Genomic DNA, 19,861 nt, shown 5'->3' with positions numbered 1-19,861 from the left:
GACTACTCTAATCAATTCAAAGAAGCCTCAGGTTGGTGTACGCATGATTCTGCCAACGAAATAGAGACTGAATTAAGGAGCACTCATAAAATTTACGAGGGTATTGGAGAAATCGGGAATGCATGGTGTAAAGTGGCCAAGGAAGTGGATAAGGACGATGAAAAATATTGTGAGTGGTGTAATTTCCTATATTTTTGGGTTGGGGAAAGAATATTAAGCGGTCGGCAGAGTGATAAATTTACGGGTGCTATGAATTTTATTTGCGAAGAACTGCAGAAGTTGTCTAATGTTGATAAGTGCACAATTGCATGCACTGGCATTAACGAAACCAATTTCAAGGAAAAGAAAAAAGCATATATAAGCTCTGTGGACCAGAGGACGAAGGGAGAACTTGCAACATGTACATTGAACCCAGGTTCTTCCGGTACCGGTAGTACGGGAACTTGCAATCCCGCGAAGGTTGATGGGGTGAGTGCTGGATGTCAGGGAAACAACTACAGGGTTGCTTTTTTTCTGCTGCTGTGCGTATAGGCGAATTCATGTGTCCACATGTAATATTTCCATTCATCGTATAGTGAAAATGTAAAGGTGGACCCCCTTTTTTTTATAATTGCCCCTGCAGGATCCCGACAAATTACCTTCAGAAGAAATGTATGGAAAATTCAATACGGCTACTTACTCCCGCAGTGATACGTCATGGAGCAGGGAAGCGAAAAGTACGCTGAGCACACTCCTAGGTGATGATGATGAAGTGGATTCTATTATAAATGCTTCCTACTACGCAGCAAAAATGAATGGGGGCGAAGCATTATATGGGGACCGCTGTGAATTTCTGTATTGGTGGATAGGAAGTGCATTACCGGGGACCATAGGGGACGACGAATTCTTTAACACTGTAGAGAAAATTTTTATTGCATTCCATACGGCCCCCTGGGGGAGGAATAAATGTCCTCTTAAGTATACTGAGAAAATTGACAAAGAACTGTTTAATAATAGAAAAAAGGTGTTTGATTGGTTTTATGATCATGTGCACGTGCAGAACAAATTACAAAATCCTGGTGACCCCAAAGAAGACCAGTATTGTGCACGCACACGGGAGGTTGAAGTAGCATATGGAAAAGTGGAGGAGAATTGTAGCCGCGGTCATATGACTGAATATTGCTTTGAATTTAATAGGACGTATAAAAACAGCAACCCCCGGAACCTACTAGGGGAAAAGTGTAAACAAGTGCTCGTAGAAGAAAGAGCTGTGGTACAGCATGCAGCGGATACACACACTGCGGCAGGTTCATCCACTTCTGGGGGCACGACCACCCCTACTACTCCAATCGTATCTTTCACACTAGGAACACTAGTCGGTCTACCAACACTTGCGTTTTTTCTATATAAAGTAAGTAATACAATAATTATGAGTAAATAATTACAATTATAATTACCATTACAATTTAAAGTGAAATTACATATAATAAATAATACCTGCTATTATGTATTCCTACTGTAAAAAATAAATAAAAATATATAGAGAAAATAGATTGTACGTTGTGCATTATATATATATGTTCATATACATATATATGTAAATATGTAGGTATATATATATGTAGATACAACACACATTTTTATGTCCTTAACACCCTTTCTTTCGCCCTTCCCTTCATACCTTCCTTTCTTTCCCTTTTTTATTATTAGTATGATCTTTTACCTTCTGGGATAAAAAACTTCTTTGGAAGTAGCAATGGAAGCAGCAGAAAAAGAAGGTTCGTTCGACAGGATTTAAACGCATTCTCAGGCGATTCTACGGACAGTTCTACAGAATATGCAACTACAATGGGTTCCTCATCAAATTTAACAACAGCGGCAGAATCAACCATAGCAGATTTGACGGATGGAGCATCTACCATATATGATAGATCACCACAACCCAGAAGGCGAAGAACAAATAATGGTAGAAGACCAGGAAACAGGGGCAGGAATATTAGTTATCAAAACATGTAATGTAACGTTAAATGTAATGTTCCCTTTTTTTTATTTCATTATAAATGGTACACAAAGTAATCCCTAAATTTTTTAATAGCATGGAATACTCCTTTTTCCCATGCTCCTTCTACCAGTATTGTGCGTGGCCCCCATAATTATTCCATATATGTGTGTGCTTCCATTCATTCATTACTCAGAATATTAGGATTCATTCATTCTATTCATTCATTATTATTATTATGAAGGATCCTCCACTCGTTTGTTTTTCACTAGTTTGTTTTTCACTCGTTTTTTTTTCACTAGTTTGTTTTTCACTCGTTTTTTTTTCACTAGTTTGTTTTTCACTCGTTTATCTGCTCCGTTGGATAAGAAGGAAGTAGGTACTCTCCCCTGTTCTCTGCACACCTTCGCGCGAAGCAATTTCAAACTGGTCTTGTACGGGGGAAGTGTCTACAGTTATGCAAGTGCCAGCTGGCAACTTCCAATGCGATTTGGAATGTGGTTCACCGTGAGGTCTCCAATATGGGGGATCACCAGGGGAACCATGAAGCGGATCACCTGGGATAGAGCTTGATCAGAATGACGCGCCTGCCGTTCTGGACATGCCAAAACGTTTCCTCCACGTTTGCAATTTTGGCCAAGTGCCTCATCAGGAAATTCACTCGGACGTTCATGTGCGGGGAACACTTCGCTTCACCTAGTTGCAGTGACAAAACACGGTTGGTAAAATCATTCTTATCCTTGCATATGGAAGTGGTTCCACCTTCGGAAGTGCTCTCCTCATTTTTTTTATTCATTTTCTTTTTTTCCCCTCCCCCTCTCTTTTGATTAACCTCGTCGTCGCAGTCGCTGTCTTTCTCACAAATTAAAAGAATGTCTACGGGATTTCCATTTCGCAAAAATTTTTTAATTTTACAAATTTTTCTTTCCATGTCGGTCATTTCGCAGTTATAGTAGATTTGGATCTTTTTCGTTTTGGCCGATGGGTCTATGTTGTAGTGGGTACTGTTCGTTTGTTTTTTCTTCTTCCAGTAATGGATGGCGAAAGGGCCCCTCTCAAACAAGTGGGACTCTGCATCTTTTGGCATTTTCTCTGTTTCATCATGTGGTGTAATCTGCGAATTGATTTCGTCTAACTGTGACTCACCATTTGAATTGTTGACATTGGTCTTTTTTTCAGACGTGTTTCGTCCCACCTGTGTTGTGTCATCATTTGAATCTGTGCTGCCTCCCTTGGCAAACGTCAGGTAAGACGGATTATTCTTCCCGATAGATTCAAAAATGTTCCAACGGTGAATGGATGGACTCCAACCTTGCGAATACTTTTTTAAAAAAAATAATTTCACCGCATTTACTATGACATGATATTGGATGTACTTCCTGTCATGATGAGCCGCCTCTTCAAAGGCGCTTATTCTTCTGTTGACCCAAAAGGGACGAGTAAAAAAAGTAACCTTGTTTGCAAGGGGTATGTAGAAATTTGTATAGAACTGATTTGCTGCGCTTAAATTTTGCTTAGGGCACAGAATTATTTTTTCGTAGGTGAGGAGTACACTCATGTTACTCTTTCGTAACACACGCATACACACAGACACAGAAGGGGGGGTGGGGATGGGGCATGAACTTCCTACTCAACTGGGTTGATAAAAAGGGCCAGGGAAAAACGTTTAATTGAGTTATATTTTTTCCTTTTTCTCCTTTTCCCTTCAGCTTTTATATTTCCCTTTCTTAAACGATTTGTTTTGCCATGTGAGCAGCGAAACTGCTTACATTGTACAAACTTAACACGTGCAAAAGTGGGAGGAAAAAAAAAAAAAAAAACAAGCAGTAAACAAATTAACTCAAAATTGGAAAACAAAATGAGAAAAAAAAAAAATAAAAAAATAAAACAAAAGTTGGCAAACATTTCGCGATTAATGCTAACATGTATGCTCGTTTAAGCGCAAAGAAGGAAAAAAAAAAAAAAAAAAAAACGAATGGAAAGGGAAGGAAAATAAACATGATATAATATCGTATGAGATAAGTTCGAAACACATGCGACGCGTCACTCCTTATGGTACTCTGCTTAGGGTGTAAAAAATATATCCTCTGCGAAATTGTGAAAAGATAATATTGGAGGCCTCGACCAGGGTGGGGGCAAAGACACGAAGAAGGGACGTACCAAAACTGGGGAGGTTCACACAACGAAGGCGTCGAACAAGAGGCAGACAGACTAACATTCGGGTCACGGGACAAGTAGCAAGCAGAATGCTGACACCCCCCTGGGATGTGGCCCAAATCAAGGAATAAATTGCCCCTTGTGTACAAAATGAGCCAATGAGCTTCATTTTTTGAGAAAAAAAAACACATACAAAAATGCAAATCGCTGCAAATTCCCATAAGTGACTAGCCAACACACACGCATGTGTGCACTACGCATGGCATACACATATATGTGCATAGACATCTGTAAGGACTTGTGTTGCTACCAAAATTGTGAAGACCTTTCCTCATAGGCGCGACACACACACACACAAAAAAAGTGAGAAGCCAAGATGGGCATACTCTTCTCCTCCATACTGTCCCGCCTATTTTCAAATAGAGAAATCAGGATACTCATATTAGGCCTGGATAATGCGGGGAAAACTACCATCCTGAATAGATTGCAGTTGGGAGAAATCGTCCAAACTATACCAACCATTGGATTTAATGTAGAAAATGTAAACTATAAAAACTTAAAATTACAGGTATGGGATTTGGGGGGGCAGTCGTCCATTAGACCCTACTGGAGATGCTACTATAAAAATACGAATGCCATTATTTACGTGATTGACAGCTCAGATGGCGAACGCTTGGTAAACACCAAGTGGGAAATTAATATGATTCTTAAGGAGCCAGACTTGAAAGGAGTACTCCTGGTCATTTTTGCAAACAAGCAGGATGTGAAAAATTGTCTTTCTATAACTCAAATTTCGAAGGATTTAAACTTAACGGCGATACGGGATCGGCAGTGGGCTATTTTCAGCACCAGTGCTACGAAGAACGTGGGGATTACCGAGGCTCTGGACTGGCTCGTCAGTAACATGAAGTGATTTGTTGGACTGACCTCATTTTATGTTCCTTTTCTTTCCGCCTTAGCTTTTTACATTTTCACTTCGCAGAACTTTACAAATCATTTTTTTTTTTTTTTTTCAAGTTTCCCATTTGAACGTAAACCTATGGGTGTAATGCAACGTTCCCCGTTGAGTATCCCGTCGTGTATGCTCGTTTGTGTCACTGCACATTTGTATGCATACGCAAGTGTTTATTATAGTACCGTCATCGTTTTTGTTTTTCCTTGTCGCGTCACTGTTTTTTGTCGTCCGCCTGACGTGCATCATCACGCACACCTGCACGTGCAACGTCGCTCCTTTTTTTTTTTTTTTTTTTTTTTTTTCATTGTCGTTGTTGACCCGCTGCCCGTTGGAAATCTCCCCGTGGTGCGTTTCCCTCAGAACGGTTCATTTGTTTTCGCGCCTCCACCCAGCTTTTTTAAAATGACATGCCCATTTCCAAACTTAGCAAACTTTACGTACTATTAAAAAATATGTTTAATTAACAAATTGCTCACTTTCAGCAATTAAACTGCTGTTGCTTCGTACGTGAAAAAAAATAATAACATAGCAGTAATTGTGTGTATCGGAAGGGTGCCATGGCTTCCTTTGGCCAACAGTTTCGTTTTTGCAAACAGGTAAGGGGATACTTTTGTGTAGATATGATTGCTGCTTTGCAAAGTTGTGTGTTTCTTCCCCCTTGAAAGGGGACAGTTGTTGTTTTCCCAATATTCCGTCGCATATTTCTCCTCTTTTACTTCACCTTAGCGAAGGGGAATGATAAAATGAAGGGAGTCAAATTAAGGCCCACTTTTTGTTCGTTACAAATGAGAAGGTAATGAATGCAATTATGGGGAAAATTGCACAGTTGTGAGGAGAAGTGCCACTTGCGAAATGCCAGGGTTCACTCTGAGTGTAATTGTGTGTAAATCGTTGCACATGTATATGCACGCGTGTGTGCACGTCCCTTCCCTCCCGCAGCTTCAACACAGCGCTAATCAAGTCCAAAATTGACACGCTAGAAAACTACGCGAAGAAGAACCAGTTGCACAAACTGCGGATGAACGACTTGTTCGATGTGCTGAAACTGTAAGCACAATTTGACGCCCCAATATGGGGAGAAAAAAAAAAAAAGAAAAATAGCGTCTAGATGTGGAAGGACGTGGCTCCAAGGGAAACTCCCCCAACAACAACAGTAACAAATGAAGTAGAGAACAAAATGTCAACTATTTAATAACCCTTGCAGGTCCAAAACGGAAGAAGACTACAAGCTGTCCCTGCACCTGCTCAACCTGTACTACAATTTTGGGAGGAACTTAAACACACAGCAGGATGTTAATTTATTTTTTATTTTCATCCTGAGGACGAAGCAGCTGAGCGAGGCCAAAGAGGTAACCAAACCGTTGCATCAGTGTGGAAGTGGAGAGGGGGAAAAATTGATATAGTTCAATAATATAGACCAGGGTTCAAGCGTCTGCAGACCTTTAAGTTATGCTTTCCCCCTATGTGTATGAACACCCCTTTAGTTCCCTCTCTAGCTTCACAAAATTGCGTACACACCTGAACAAATAAATGAACTCCTTCTCATCGCTTTCCTGCCACCCCCTTGCCCTTTTTTTCTTCGAAGCTGCTTAAATATTTCAACGGATGGCTGCTTTGCCCCCCGTCGAACAAATACATTTTGCTATGCATGGAAGAATTTTTAAAAAAGAAAAAATTTTACGATGTGCGAGAAATATTTTCCTTCATACGACAGAACAGGTAATGATGCAGAGGGAAGTACCGAGTGGTGTCTTCGGGGGAATTCTGTTCATTTGGAAGCCACTTCACAATACTCTGTACACTCGATTTATTTTTCTTTCCTCCCCTTGTAGCCAAATAAAACTGGAAAGTTCCTTCTACGCAGTGACCATAAAGGCCATGTTGATGTTGGAAAAGAACTCTTTTGAGGAGGCCATGATAGTTAGTGCGAAATGAAAAAAGTGGCTGCAGTGATAGCGCCAGATGGCACCTTGGCGGAAATGTATGCTCACATAAATACACACCTGTGCACCTCCCCCCCTACTCGCAGATATACGACGATTCATACGATATGTCTATCTATTTGACGAACGAAATTCACAATTTCCTGTTGGGTTGGTTCTGCACAGGAGGTGTTACATTTTGCACATCATGTTTCATCTGTGTTGAACGAAGAACAAATAGGCTTACTTATAAATATACCTACTTGTGCCCTTCCTACACCCATTTTTCGCAGAGAAAAGTTTGTACGTTTATCACACCGTAAAGGAGATGAAACCTGAGGTACGAAAGGAAAAGGTACAGAAGGGGGAGTGAACAGGGCGTCATTTTGTAGTTCCATTACCATGCATAGTTAACTGTATTTTTTTTCCCCCTTTTTTTTTTTACACTGCAGAATGAAGAATTACTGGAGAAATGCAAAGGAAACGTGGAAAAGATAATTGTAATGGCTTGAGCGAATGCACGCATGTGAAGTACACATTTGAGCGAAGTTGTCCTCCTGTCGAGGATCCCATGTTTATTTACACCGATGAGCATATTTTTAACCACCCACTGCACCCTTCCGTAGATACGACTAATAAACGAGTTAATAAAAAATAGGACGTCAATAAAATTGTCCTCAAAGACATTGAGTCTGTTTGCCTGGGCAAACATGTACTTTGACGTTAACGAAATTATAAAGTAAGCTACGACTGTACAAATGGAAACGCAAAACAGCTTCGTATAACAATTCATCATCGATTATGTGCCAATAAAACTTTTGTGCGAATTCTCTTTTCAGGAAAGCGAATCATGACTTGGTGGATGTCCAGGCGTGCAACACCTGGTTGGACATTTTAAAATTGTCCTGTTTGTATAACCAAATTCCTGAATGGTAAGTCAAGTGCATCGTTTTTTCCGCGTATGTAAGTGGAAACAGTGGGGGGAGGAACTAGCTTTTTTTTTTTTCGTCGAAATTTTTTTTTTTTTTTTTTTTTTCATGTGCACATCACAGCCACTGTAGTCCCTTTTCGGAAGAATTCAAAACAGTTTTGAGGAGAATGAAGGATGACGAGGATGCCGCCCGGGTAGGCAAGGACTGCTCGTTTATGAGTGCACATGCATTTCGTAGCTCCCCTCCGGAGTGATGAAATGGTGAACTGTTTTTCTTTCCCACCTTGCAGGCGCTGGAATACATCGATATATACTTTCACGAGGAATAGGGCGTGGAATTTTTTTCCCCCCCCTTTTTGCACCATGTCCGTTGTTACTTTTTCACTTTGTTAATCAAAGCGTGTATGTTGGCTTGGTTCCCACAATCTGGACAACACGGCACGGCGGAGGCACGTCAGTGTGATCCTTCGCGTGCGCAGCGCTTTTCAGTTATTTTGTATATGTGAGGGTTAAAAAGAAAAAAAAATAAAGAAAACAGGTGCAAAGACCGAAGCGGAAGTCTTCTAACCCCCTCTCATCCTTTTTTTTTCACTTCATCCCATTGTAGTTTGTTTTGTTTTACGTTTATTTTTTTCATATAACCCTCTGGGCACAAATTAAGCCTTTTAAAAAAAAAAAACTGCACAAAAATGTACTGCTCTTTCAATTCGCGAAGAGGAAAACTTGCGCGCACATGAAAAGCGAATTTGTGTATGCACAGCACATCCATATGTTCCAGCTCACTGTCGCAACCGTTGCAGGAAGTTTCCCGCCTTAGGACAACAACGCGTGTCAATTTTGTAGAATTAAATTTAAGCTTAAACAGTTTTGTGCATAGATATGGATGCGTGGGGGGACAAACAAAATGGGGCCAAAAAAAAGGAGAATAAAAGGGGGAATAAAAAAGGGGCACATAAGAGCAATGAAAAAATACGCATTTTACTGTAAAGAATTCGATGGTTGGGTAGGGCGTAAGTTTTTTCTGTTTTGACGCGGTAAAAAGGGTGCCGCTAAAAAAAAGCGTAGCGCCCAAGCGTGTAAGAGCGGGGTTTATATTCACATTTATTTTGTGTGTTGCCCTCTGATAGCACCGTTACGGATATATGAGTGGATATATATCTTCCGTGGCGAAGTTACAAATGTGCAATGAGGCAATCGTCCAGCGAATAGAATTTGCTCCCTGTTATATTATGCAGCGCGCGTATGCGCATGCTTGTAGGTGGCTTAATGAGTAGAAGGGTTACGTACTTTAGCAAGCACGTGCGGCATGGATCACATGCAACGTTTTTTTCCGCCTCCGTTCCTATTTGCATGGGCATAAAAAGGAGTAATAAAAAAAATAAAAAATAAAAAAAATGTATACCACTATGTAGGTAGCACAAATAGTTGATTTACCCACTCAGCACCATGCAGCATACCGTGCAAAAATTGTTTTCATTTTTATTTAAAAAAAAATTTTCCCTAGTGATCATTTTGATTCCTTATTTCCCCAAGCACTTGGAAAATCCCAATTTGAGTCATACAATTCAACAGAAAAAAAAAAATTTTCTTTTTCCCAACTGATCACATTAAGTATTAATATTTCGTATTAAATAAGAACGTTTATTTTTACCAAATTTTAAGGTAGAACCAACACTTTAGAGGAACTTAGCGGCGACGTAGCTTCAGCTCAGTTCATAGTAACTTACGACAAAGGCATAACAATATTGTAACCCCAGATATATTTTACGAACAAATTCACTTCGCGCTTGTTCGTGTAACCCCAACGTACATCGAACGTGCAGAACACGGTTACCAGGTTCCCCTAGTTGATTTCCCCCCACCACTTTCTTTTGCACCCCCACGTTATTTGCAATGTTAGAAAGGAACCCCCTATGTTGTTACTCCAATCACACGAAAACGTTTCTTTTTCGCAAGCCAATCGTACAGTAAAAAAGTAAGGAGGTTTGAAAAAAAATAAATAAAAGGAACCAAGAAGAAAGGAAGCAAAGAGCAGCTTCGTGTGAATATCCCTACATATACGCAACCGCCTAAACGGACGCGCGGAAAAGTGGTCCAGCCCCCGCGCGTGAGAGAAGACGTAGGCACACACGAGCTTGCACCGATCTAGCCGAGGAGCAACTCCACCCCACACCCCAACGTTGAAGCATACCCCAAGATAAAACATGATTTTATACCCGCACAAGTATTTCCCCAACACGGTAAAATGCATGCTGGCGGCGCATATTTACAGTTTCCCAGTGGAACTGTCCGATGACTTTTTCTACACACGGAGTTTTGACATAGAGAAAAGTCTTGTAGTGAATAAGAAGCCTCTCCTAGTTTACGAAAACCATTACGTGAGTTCGACTAAGGCAATATGTTTCCTGTTCCATCGGTTGCGCAATGCGGAAAGTAAAAAGTGCGTGGATAGCAAACTACGGATGTACATGTCCTGGGTAGAATGGAGTGACCTGCTGGAGAAGCACATCGAAGTGTTGAATAAAAAAAAAATAATTGATAGTTTGGATGAGCTGGAAAGTTATCTGAAGGAAAACCAAAATAAGAATTTCATATGCAGCTCTGGAGAAGATTCCCAAGCGGATAATAACGACAAGATAACTTTGGCAGATATTTTTGTATACATTTCGCTGACCCACTGTAATATTGAAATATGCAGGGAGAGTTGGGTACACATAAGCGAGTACATACAAAAAATAAACCAACTGGAGGATGTGCAGAAAATTCTAAAGGATGTGGAACATATTTACAAATATAAAAATATTTATAATTTATTTATTTCAAAAATTCACGAGAAAAATATCAACTCTTATTTGAAGAAGGACAAATTTTACATAACCACGGCGATTAACTATGTGAATGGAGACCCGCACATTGGGCATGCTTACGAAATAGTGCTTGCAGATGCTATTGCTAGGTATCACAAGAATATAGGGAGGAGGGTGTTCTTCACCACAGGTGCTGATGAGCACGGAATGAAGATTGCAAATCAGGCGGCGAGAAATAATCTCACTCCACAAGAATTGTGCGATAAAAATGTACTTAAATTTAAGGAGTTAAATAAATTGTTACATGTGAATGAGGATTACTATGTGAGGACGACTTGTGATAAGCATAAGAAAATTGCACAAGAAATTTGGACAAAGTGTGAAGAGAACAAAGACATTTATTTGGGTGAATACGAAGGATGGTACAACGTCCGTGAGGAGACATACGTGCCGGAAAATGAAGCCAAGTTAATGAATTATAGAGATCCACTCAACAATATTAAGTTGGAAAAAATGAAAGAATCGTCGTACTTTTTTAAAATGTCGAAATATCAACAAAGGTTAATTGACTATATACTTGAGAATCCGCATTTCATCCAACCGGAACAGAAGAGGAATGAAATTTTGCAGAGACTGAAGGAACCTTTGGCTGATCTGTCCTGTAGCAGAACGAAATTTTCGTGGGGAATTCCCGTCCCAAGTGATAAGAAGCATGTTATGTATGTGTGGATGGACGCTCTAATAAATTATTATTCTAGTTGCTTCATCGTGGATGGGAAGGAGGATTATTGGCCAGCAGATGTGCACCTAATCGGAAAGGACATTGTGTGGTTTCACTCAGTTATCTTCCCTACCATTCTTATGTCAGTAAACGTGCCTCTCCCCAAGAGTGTATTTTGTCACGGCTTTGTCTTAGCAGGGGATGGGAAAAAAATGTCCAAGTCGTTAGGCAATGTGGTAAACCCGTTTGAAATAATAGAGGCCTACGGATCGGATGCTTTTCGCTTCCACGTTATTAAGGAGACCAAGAGGGGATTCGACATGCGCTTCGACATTGACAATTTGGTCGACATGTGTAACTCCGATTTGGCCGACACGATTGGAAATTTGGTCCAAAGAACCTTATCCCTCTGTCAGCTGTCAAATGATTCGAAAATCCCCCCCCTCTTTGAAGAGTACAACATCGACTTGCCATTCAGTCTGCTCCACTTTATCAACCGAGTGGAGTTCTACATGCAGACTTACTGCGTCCAGGTATGTTGTGAGAAAACAGTAAACGTGTGCAAAGATTTGAATAAATTCCTTACCGAGTTAGCCCCATGGAAATACACAAATGAAGAACAGAATAAAAAGTTACACATCATTAGGATCATGATGGAGGCCATTTATCTTATTGCCCATTATTTGGACATTTTTATACCATGCATTGCTTCGCAAATTTTCCAAAAATTAAATACACCCAAGAAAAGCATAGTCGATTTAAACCCCTGGTTGAATAACCTCCAAGAAGGGGCACACATCAATAACGATCATATTTTATTTAAAAAGTTCGAGGTGGAAAGTGCGCAGATAAAAATGCAGAAGGTTGTTATGCGTGTGTGCAAAATTGTAAATATTGTCAAGCAGGAAGAAAGTCAAAAAGCGGCCACCATTTTTGAAATTGAGGTGGATGACAATGAGAAGCACTTAGCTGTTCTGTACCTTCCCACCCCTCCCAACTGTATCAACACGTTTACCGTTGCTATTTTGAATATAAAGCCCATCACCATCAACAACATTACCGTTAATGCGATTATCCCTCATGTGAACAAGGAAGTATTTACCTTTGCGGGGGAAGCGAATATGCAAACGGGCACTTTAATTAAAGCGAAGAATTACAAAACGCTCGTAAAACAACGGGATAATTTAACCAAGAAGGAAGTCAATTCTTTGGATCTCTCCATTATTAATGGGCATTGTTTTTTCGAGAAAACCGTTCCCTTAGTTTTCGCCTCATCGGAGGACATGCCCTTTTACCACTCCACGCAGAGCAGAGGGCCCCTCAAGTTTTTCTAACGGGTGGCATGTAAACGTGTGACGTAGCGATGATGGCCCACTTCAACCACTGCACCATCAAGTTGGTTTCCCATCACGGAAAGGTTTGATGCCCCATCCTACATGCCTGTTCTCTTCCGCTTACTCGTTAATGCAGTTAACCAATGTGGATACCCTTATGAGTGGATGAGCAGGCCACACGCACGCAGGATAGGAAAAAAAAGGGGTGTGCATAGCATACGAGCGGGTACACCTGTGCCTGTGTATAATTTTTTTTTTTTTTTTTTTTTTTTTCTAATTCATTTGGTCGTTTGGCATTTAACGATGTCAATGTTTGGCAAAGTAACAAAAAAAAGTTAAAATAACGTATAAACATAAATTGTGTCTTTCCATATGGACACCTCATTAAAAATAAAAAAAAAATTAATTCGTAACGTCCTACTTGGGATCCCAGTCAAATAGCGCGTGAACACCGCGCACGGGGTTCACTACCCTAAGGGATGCAATTTTTGTGGAAAGGGGGGGAGGTCACATATAACTGTTCACACTAACCTGCTTCACAAAATTAGCTTGCGAGGAAATTATTCATGTAGCTTTCAAGTGGCCAAGTGGCTAACTACCCTGTTGATGCACCGCCTAACTGTTCAGCACCTCCAGGAGAGCCACCGTGATGTAGGACGATTTGGGCAGGGAGCAAGTCAAAAGGACGGAAGCCGTCGTTCGGTAGTTGGGTACCTCCTTAATTAAGTGCTCGTGGTAGGCGTCACTCTGGACGAAGGTGATGTGTCTGTGCATTTCGTCCCCCATGTGCATTGCAGCAGCGGGATTAGCGGCGTCCCCGTTTTGCTCTTCATTCATCACAACTGAACTGGCCACGGTATTGGTCATCGTGTTGGCAGCTGAGTTGCCCTCTTGCTCAACCAACCTGCTCAAATCACTCCGTATGAAGGGAATTTTGCCCCCACCCGCTGCGTCACTTTTAATAAAAAGGGACTTGAAATGACGAGGCTTCACAACGACCTTTCGATAACCGCCGGGTGCGCTGAAGAAATTCTTTTCGGATCTAAAATCATCTAACGATAAGTGCAGACTGCTCAACACAGATTTGTATTCTTCAGTCAGGTTTGGAGGAAACACAAAATTCTTATCTCCAGGTAAAGGTAAAACGACATCGTAAATATCGTACAGAGAAATATTCTCACTTGTCACTTGGATTATATTCGTTTCGTATGAAGGTTCATCACTTTCCGAGTTATCTGAGTCATGCTCAGTGGAATTATCACTGGTTAGGACTTCTTCATTTTTACGATTGGCCTCAATAAGGTCGCCGACAACAACACCAAAGCCATACTTCTTCATTCGAAGATCCGCCAGTACGTTGAATATGAGACTTTGCGCAGAATGTATGAAGAGGGAAAATATATCCTTGGGTAAATTCATGAAGGCATTTTTAAATTTTTTATCATTTTTTAAGGAGCACAAAATTGTTTTTTCTACATGGGAGTGACTCGAAATGGAGTTTATTATTTCGGAGATTTCTTTCGGAAGTTGGTTTTGCTGCTCTCTTGCGTTTGTGTGTGTTGTTCCGTTCATTTTTTTTTCTTTTTTTTTTTTAAAAAAGGTTTTTTTTTCGCAATTTGGAGGCACAGCGGCGTCCTCAATGTGTTCGGTTGGGCCTCCTGCCTGATCTTCCTTCTCGTCTTTCCACGCATGTAACTCATCTTTGTCTCCTACCCAGTTTGTTGCGTCCAACTCGTTCAAGTATTCAATGAGGCGACCCTTCTTGGAGCTGTCCAGCCCGGCATTCTCAATCACGTGGAAGAGGGCCTGCTTGTAATTCTTCTTCAATATGCAAATACCAATTTCGTAATTTTTTATTTTCTTACTTCCAAACCGTTGGTGGCCGAAGTAGTTCACAAATCCTGTCTTCCTAAAATTGTTGGCGAGGGCAAGGAATTTTTCCTCCGAGGTGTCCTCCACGCCCCTAATTAGCACCTTGAAGAAGTTCCCCTTTAAATCACCCAGGGAGAGTTTTCTTTTTCTGTAACTCAGGTTCGACACGTAGACGTTGTTGCACCAGGAGGGGGAGCCACCCGTACCAGCACTTTTATTGCCACCTCTACCGCGATTATCACAATCCCCCCCCATTATCAGCCTAAACAAGTCAATCTTCTTCGCCTTATGAATGCAAAACCTCTGTACCGTTATTCCCCTCTTGTCCTTAATCCCACAGTATGATATGTCTCCGTTTTTTTTTTTTAAATTTACTTTTATTTTATGCAGCACTTCACATATGTCTTTGTTCTCTTTGTACAGATTGAAATGCAGGTACTTCTTTCCCTTTTTCTGTTCGCTCTTCCTCTTCCTATGATTGTTTAGTTTGTCCAGGAAGTTCTCCCCTGCAGCGCTTTCGGCATCTTCATCGTGGCTGAGCTGTTTGCAATCGGTGTGACCCGTGTCACCGTTTTTACTAACACGGGAGGGGGAAACATTTCCGCTGGGACCAATACCCTCTTCCTCCCATGTTGGGGTGGTCACTTTTGGGGGGTCTCCTTCCTGCACCTTGTCCTTTGAATCGTCACGCGGGAGACCCTCACGAAGGTTGGCAGTGGTGCCCGTTCCTTCCGCTTCGATGTGCGCTTCGATATGCGCTTCCCCTTGGACGTTTTTATTCGCCCCCAGGGTGTTCATCCCTTCTGTGCACTTACCATCGGAACTGTGAGACAAAGTCTCGCACTCAATTTTCCTCCTCTTATTTTCGAGGAATCCCCTTGCAGTGTCCAAGTCTTCCTCGGCAAATTCTTCCCGGTAAAACTGGCTAACCTGTTCAGGAAAATTTTTGATTTTTTTTTTTTCTTCCATTTGGTCCAACTTTTGGCAGATAACATTTTCCAGTTCGTCGTTTTGGCTGAACCGAGATTTCTTCGCATTTCCTTTTAATTTGTTAAATATATCCTGTGGTAGAATAGTTTTTAGACAATTAAAGGATGGGTAAATTTGTATGGCGCTGATGTGTACGTCGGCCTTTTCTTCTTTAATCAACTCTACACAGTTATTGTCATGGTTGTTATAACTGTTGGCATTTCCTTGTAGTATATTTCCATGAGAAAGGACACTTTCGCTCTGGGGAACATTTTTCGTCTCCGTCAAGAGAAATGGGTAATATTGCCTTATAACCTTGTGGATGTTTTTTCGCGCGGCTTTGCTTCCGTCTGTGGGTTCCTCAGTGGGAGGGCCATCACTACCAAAAGTGTTTTCACCTCGAATGGCATCCCCATTTTCATCTAAAGGGGACTCCCCCAAAGGAGGCATCCCATCCAGGTGTGTAAAGAGACAGTACGGAATGGATACTTTCTTCAAGTTATCCCTTGTTGCCTCCCCCTTTAACTTTAACTGATATATGTCGTGTAACAGGGTAAGAAATTGCTTGAACGTTTCTACATTATTTTTGTTTACATACTTGGCTAGCACATGCAGGTGTAACTCCGTTTTGGAAATGCTCCTTATTAGTTTGTCCCTCTCGTCTTCCTCATTTTGGTGAATAATTCGATTAATTTTTTCTGCATGTATGAGCTGTTCCAAGTACAGGATGTTGTTGTTTCTCGTAATTTCATGCACATGGAAGTCTTCGTAGATGGTTTTTATTTTCCCTTGGATGCCGTCCATCCTGTGGATGTTTTTTCTAAAGAGGTAATCGATGCCATGGTTTTTGGCGAAGGGGAAATTTTCTTCACTTGTTTCGGTCATGGGGGTGGTATAGTCGCGCGGATAAACAGGATAGCAATTGCTGCGTATGTCCACACGTATGCATTTAAACTAGGGGACTATTTATTATTATTCTTTTTTTTATGTGTACATATATGTATATATGAATTGTAAGGCAGGAATGGTCTATCGCAACTGAGCTACAGCATCTGCTAAGCAAAGGACAAAATACAATTTTGGCAGTACAGAAAAATGTAGCATTTTAGTGTGTATACGGTGGGGGAATTTTAAAAAGGGGGAAAAACGTAAAAACCGTGGAGAAGGAATGGGGTGGGGGTTCCCTATAATTATTTTACCATAAACGAAGCGGCAGTTTTTAGTGGGTGCCACATCTGTTAGTCACTCAGCAGGGGAAAGAAAATATACGCATATAAGTAGCAATATATATGTTCCACTCTCTTAGCATATTCTCCTCCGTTTGCCTTATTTTTTAGGATGAATAATTAGAAGAAGGCACCACAACCTTCGCAGTTGTTTTGCGGGGTTGCCCTCTTTAGTTTTTAAAAAAATATTCAAAAAAATGGAACAGAGAGGAAGTGAAAAGGAGCTACACGTAGGTACATAAACGCATGTGAATTTTTTCCCTTCGCACGTAGAACAGCCTCCTTGCGCATAGATTGTCAACGGGGGCCTCTCTCTAACTGGCTTGAAAAACGGATTCACCACTTGGCGCAAAGGGGGCTAATACAATTCGAATGGGAAAGATACACTGCAAGGAGGACATAAAATGGGGAAGAACAATTCAGAAGCAGTTTGCATGGCTACCTTTTGGTGTGAACAGCAGCCTGGAAGAGAACGCATACGCGCTGTTACTCATTTGTGCACATTTTTGTATTTGTATTTGTACTTTATTTTTGTTTTTTTTTTCATATAGTGGTCTACCTCTAATGCAGCATAGTCCACTTGCCACTTTTTGTCAATTTGGGAAAGTGTAAAAAAAAAAGGCACATGTTTGCAAGTCCATTGGAAGTGCATTTAAAGTGTCCTTTTGCTATTTTTTTCGTTTCCCTTTTGCTGTTCCCCCCAAACCTCCATGAGTACGCCTGCTTAGCAATGTGTTGTCAAGTAGTTAAGGTAGAACAAATTTGAAAAAGGCATTTTTTATGGGCCGAAGGTGGAGTTTATTTTTTAGCATGCATAGGGGTTAAAGCATTTTTTGTTTTATTTTTACCGGTTTTAAAAAGAAAAAAAAAAAAAAAGAACGACCTGTACGGGGGGAAGCAGTCAGGGCGACATGTGTAGATTGGAAAATACTGAACAACGGTGAAGAAACAAGTGACACAATTTGGTGCTCCCCACCATGGATACGTTGTTCACTTACGAGTGTGTTCCTTTTTTCTTGTGTAAGCACTTTGCAAGGTATAATTCGAAGATATTACAAATGGCATGCGGCAATGTTTGTGAAATAAAAAGTGTGCAGATCACCCCTGGCACATTCACCTTGTTACAGTTGTCAAAGTGGAACTTTTTTTTTTTTATATAAGAATTAAATAAAAGGACACATATATATATATAAACAACTGATCGGGAAGCTCATTTTAAGGGAAAAACAAATAATCTCTTTTTTATCACCACGAAAAAAGAAAAAAAAAACATCATAATTGGTACTCCTATAAGTTAATCCACATTCGATAGGAATATTCTTTTTTTTTTTTTCCCAACGTATCGCTTACGAAAATGAGAAGCATAATCCACATTTCGTTTTCCTTCCTCGTCCTGCTGATACTTAAGCGTGAGTACAAATTGGCTAGTGGAAGAATTGTGAGTCACACACTTAATAATTTAACAACCGGTTCAGTGGGTAGCAACTGTTCGAGTGATGAGAAGGGCATCGGAGAATACAAAGCATGCAATGGTGATGTGGAGGTGAAGGAGGACAGTTCCAGGAAGAATGTGTTGGACGCACATGTGGGGAAGGACGGAACGGAGGAAGGTCCCTTGGATGAGCAGGGTGACAAGGACGTTGTGAAAAATGAGGTGCATGAAGAAAGTGTGAACTCTGCGGATCTGGTAACCCCAGGGGGCGATGATGAGTTGAACGATGGAGAAGTAGATGGTGAGGAAGTGGACACTGAGGTGGAAGACGATGATGAGGTATACACTGAAGTGATGGATACAGACGTGGTGAACGTAGCAGACGCCGCACGTACTTCCAGTTATAATGATGAAAGGGGTAGTTACTATACGAAGAACGAGGAAGAAAAGAGGAGAGATGCGTCAACCCTTCAGGGGGTTCACGAAGATCAGGTCAACAAGAACAACTTGGTGGAAAACAGGGGTGATGACAATAGTGAGAGGTTCTACCTGCATGCGGGAAGAGAACCATCTCCAATGGAAGAAGAAGAAGAAAATGACGATGATGATGATGATGACGGAGACTACCAAATTGGCGATGATGAAGACGCCGAAGACGAAGCGGAAGAAAGGGAAGAAGCAGAACGCTCAGTTCCAACAAGTGATGCCAAGGAAAACGATCTGCTCATAGAGGATTATAAAAATACGAATGACATTAAGAAGGAAGCAAGTACTTTAGTCGAAACGATGATTAGCATGCTAGATGAAAGCGGAGATAATGATGAAGTAAGAATGTTGGCCCAAGACTTGATTGAATTTTTCACCACTGATTTAAACACCCAGAAGGGAAACTCGCCATGAGTCATTCATATTTATAGAGGCATATCTAATAGGAGTGTTTTACACAAAGTGCAGCAGGTTGTTATGAGAAGAATGTTAATGTTCGTTTTGTGTTTTCCATTGCATACGCAACTGAGAAGTGCAAGTAATGTTTGTTCCTTCCTTCCCACTATGTGACCCTCATTTGCATCAATAGAATGAAAAAAATGGAAATCTCAAAAGTTGTAAAAATGGGGAACTGCCCCGCATTTGCAGTTACGCAAAATGGAGGCTTGTCTAACAGGTGGCTATTCATAGCACTCTTATAAAACTATATGTACGTAGTGACAGTCCTCTTGTAAAATATCCCAGCACGTGTAATTAACGAATGATATTGCTTACCCAATGGGCGTTTGAAAGTGCGCGAAAAAGGGGGACGGACAGAATAGCAACTTCCTACATGATGTAAAGAAGCGGATCCTTCCGTTTGCGTTTCATGTTGGTGAATTGTGGAAGGCGTGATGGATGAGTGGATGAATGCACGTGTCGCGTTGTTCAGGTGTTTTGTATACTTGTTTATACTATCCTCATGAACAGTTTCACCTTTTTACTCCACAGCAGTGTGTACCCATTGTGGGGGGAAGTTCACACAAACGACTGACCACCCGGGGGAAGGGACTACTCCCACCTCAGCACATT

At 41.0% G+C, this 19,861-nt stretch overlaps 6 protein-coding genes across 6 annotated transcripts; 4 read left to right on the top strand and 2 right to left on the bottom strand.

The window, feature by feature from the left end:
* Positions 1-2,531: 2,531 nt before the first annotated feature.
* On the bottom strand, positions 2,532-3,536 carry PCOAH_00013580 (Uncharacterized protein; the record flags this gene model as incomplete). The annotated part of the gene is made up of 1 exon (XM_020058167.1): positions 2,532-3,536. The coding sequence occupies one exon, from the start codon at positions 3,534-3,536 to the stop codon at positions 2,532-2,534; it is 1,005 nt and encodes a 334-aa protein (XP_019913768.1).
* A 975-nt stretch (positions 3,537-4,511) lies between these two features.
* On the top strand, positions 4,512-5,048 carry PCOAH_00013570 (Adp-ribosylation factor-like protein; the record flags this gene model as incomplete). The annotated part of the gene is made up of 1 exon (XM_020058166.1): positions 4,512-5,048. One exon carries the CDS (start codon positions 4,512-4,514, stop codon positions 5,046-5,048), a length of 537 nt encoding a protein of 178 aa, XP_019913815.1.
* A 785-nt stretch (positions 5,049-5,833) lies between these two features.
* On the top strand, positions 5,834-8,272 carry PCOAH_00013560 (Uncharacterized protein; the record flags this gene model as incomplete). Its single annotated transcript, XM_020058165.1, has 12 exons — positions 5,834-5,883; positions 6,030-6,137; positions 6,295-6,439; positions 6,676-6,809; positions 6,923-7,010; positions 7,120-7,183; positions 7,306-7,352; positions 7,465-7,512; positions 7,639-7,751; positions 7,852-7,944; positions 8,065-8,137; positions 8,234-8,272. 12 exons carry the CDS (start codon positions 5,834-5,836, stop codon positions 8,270-8,272), a joined length of 1,002 nt encoding a protein of 333 aa, XP_019913847.1.
* A 1,875-nt stretch (positions 8,273-10,147) lies between these two features.
* Positions 10,148-12,805, top strand: PCOAH_00013550 (Methionine--trna ligase; the record flags this gene model as incomplete). The annotated part of the gene is made up of 1 exon (XM_020058164.1): positions 10,148-12,805. The coding sequence occupies one exon, from the start codon at positions 10,148-10,150 to the stop codon at positions 12,803-12,805; it is 2,658 nt and encodes an 885-aa protein (XP_019913880.1).
* Positions 12,806-13,420: 615 nt separating this feature from the next.
* PCOAH_00013540 (Uncharacterized protein) lies at positions 13,421-16,531 on the bottom strand (the record flags this gene model as incomplete). Its single annotated transcript, XM_020058163.1, has 1 exon — positions 13,421-16,531. One exon carries the CDS (start codon positions 16,529-16,531, stop codon positions 13,421-13,423), a length of 3,111 nt encoding a protein of 1,036 aa, XP_019913641.1.
* A 1,695-nt stretch (positions 16,532-18,226) lies between these two features.
* PCOAH_00013530 (Uncharacterized protein) lies at positions 18,227-19,204 on the top strand (the record flags this gene model as incomplete). The annotated part of the gene is made up of 1 exon (XM_020058162.1): positions 18,227-19,204. The coding sequence occupies one exon, from the start codon at positions 18,227-18,229 to the stop codon at positions 19,202-19,204; it is 978 nt and encodes a 325-aa protein (XP_019913687.1).
* Positions 19,205-19,861: the final 657 nt, after the last annotated feature.

Source organism: Plasmodium coatneyi, chromosome 6, assembly GCF_001680005.1.
Source record: "Plasmodium coatneyi strain Hackeri chromosome 6, complete sequence".
Taxonomy (NCBI): Eukaryota; Apicomplexa; class Aconoidasida; order Haemosporida; family Plasmodiidae; genus Plasmodium; species Plasmodium coatneyi.
This window is presented reverse-complemented; position numbering and strand designations above follow the sequence as displayed.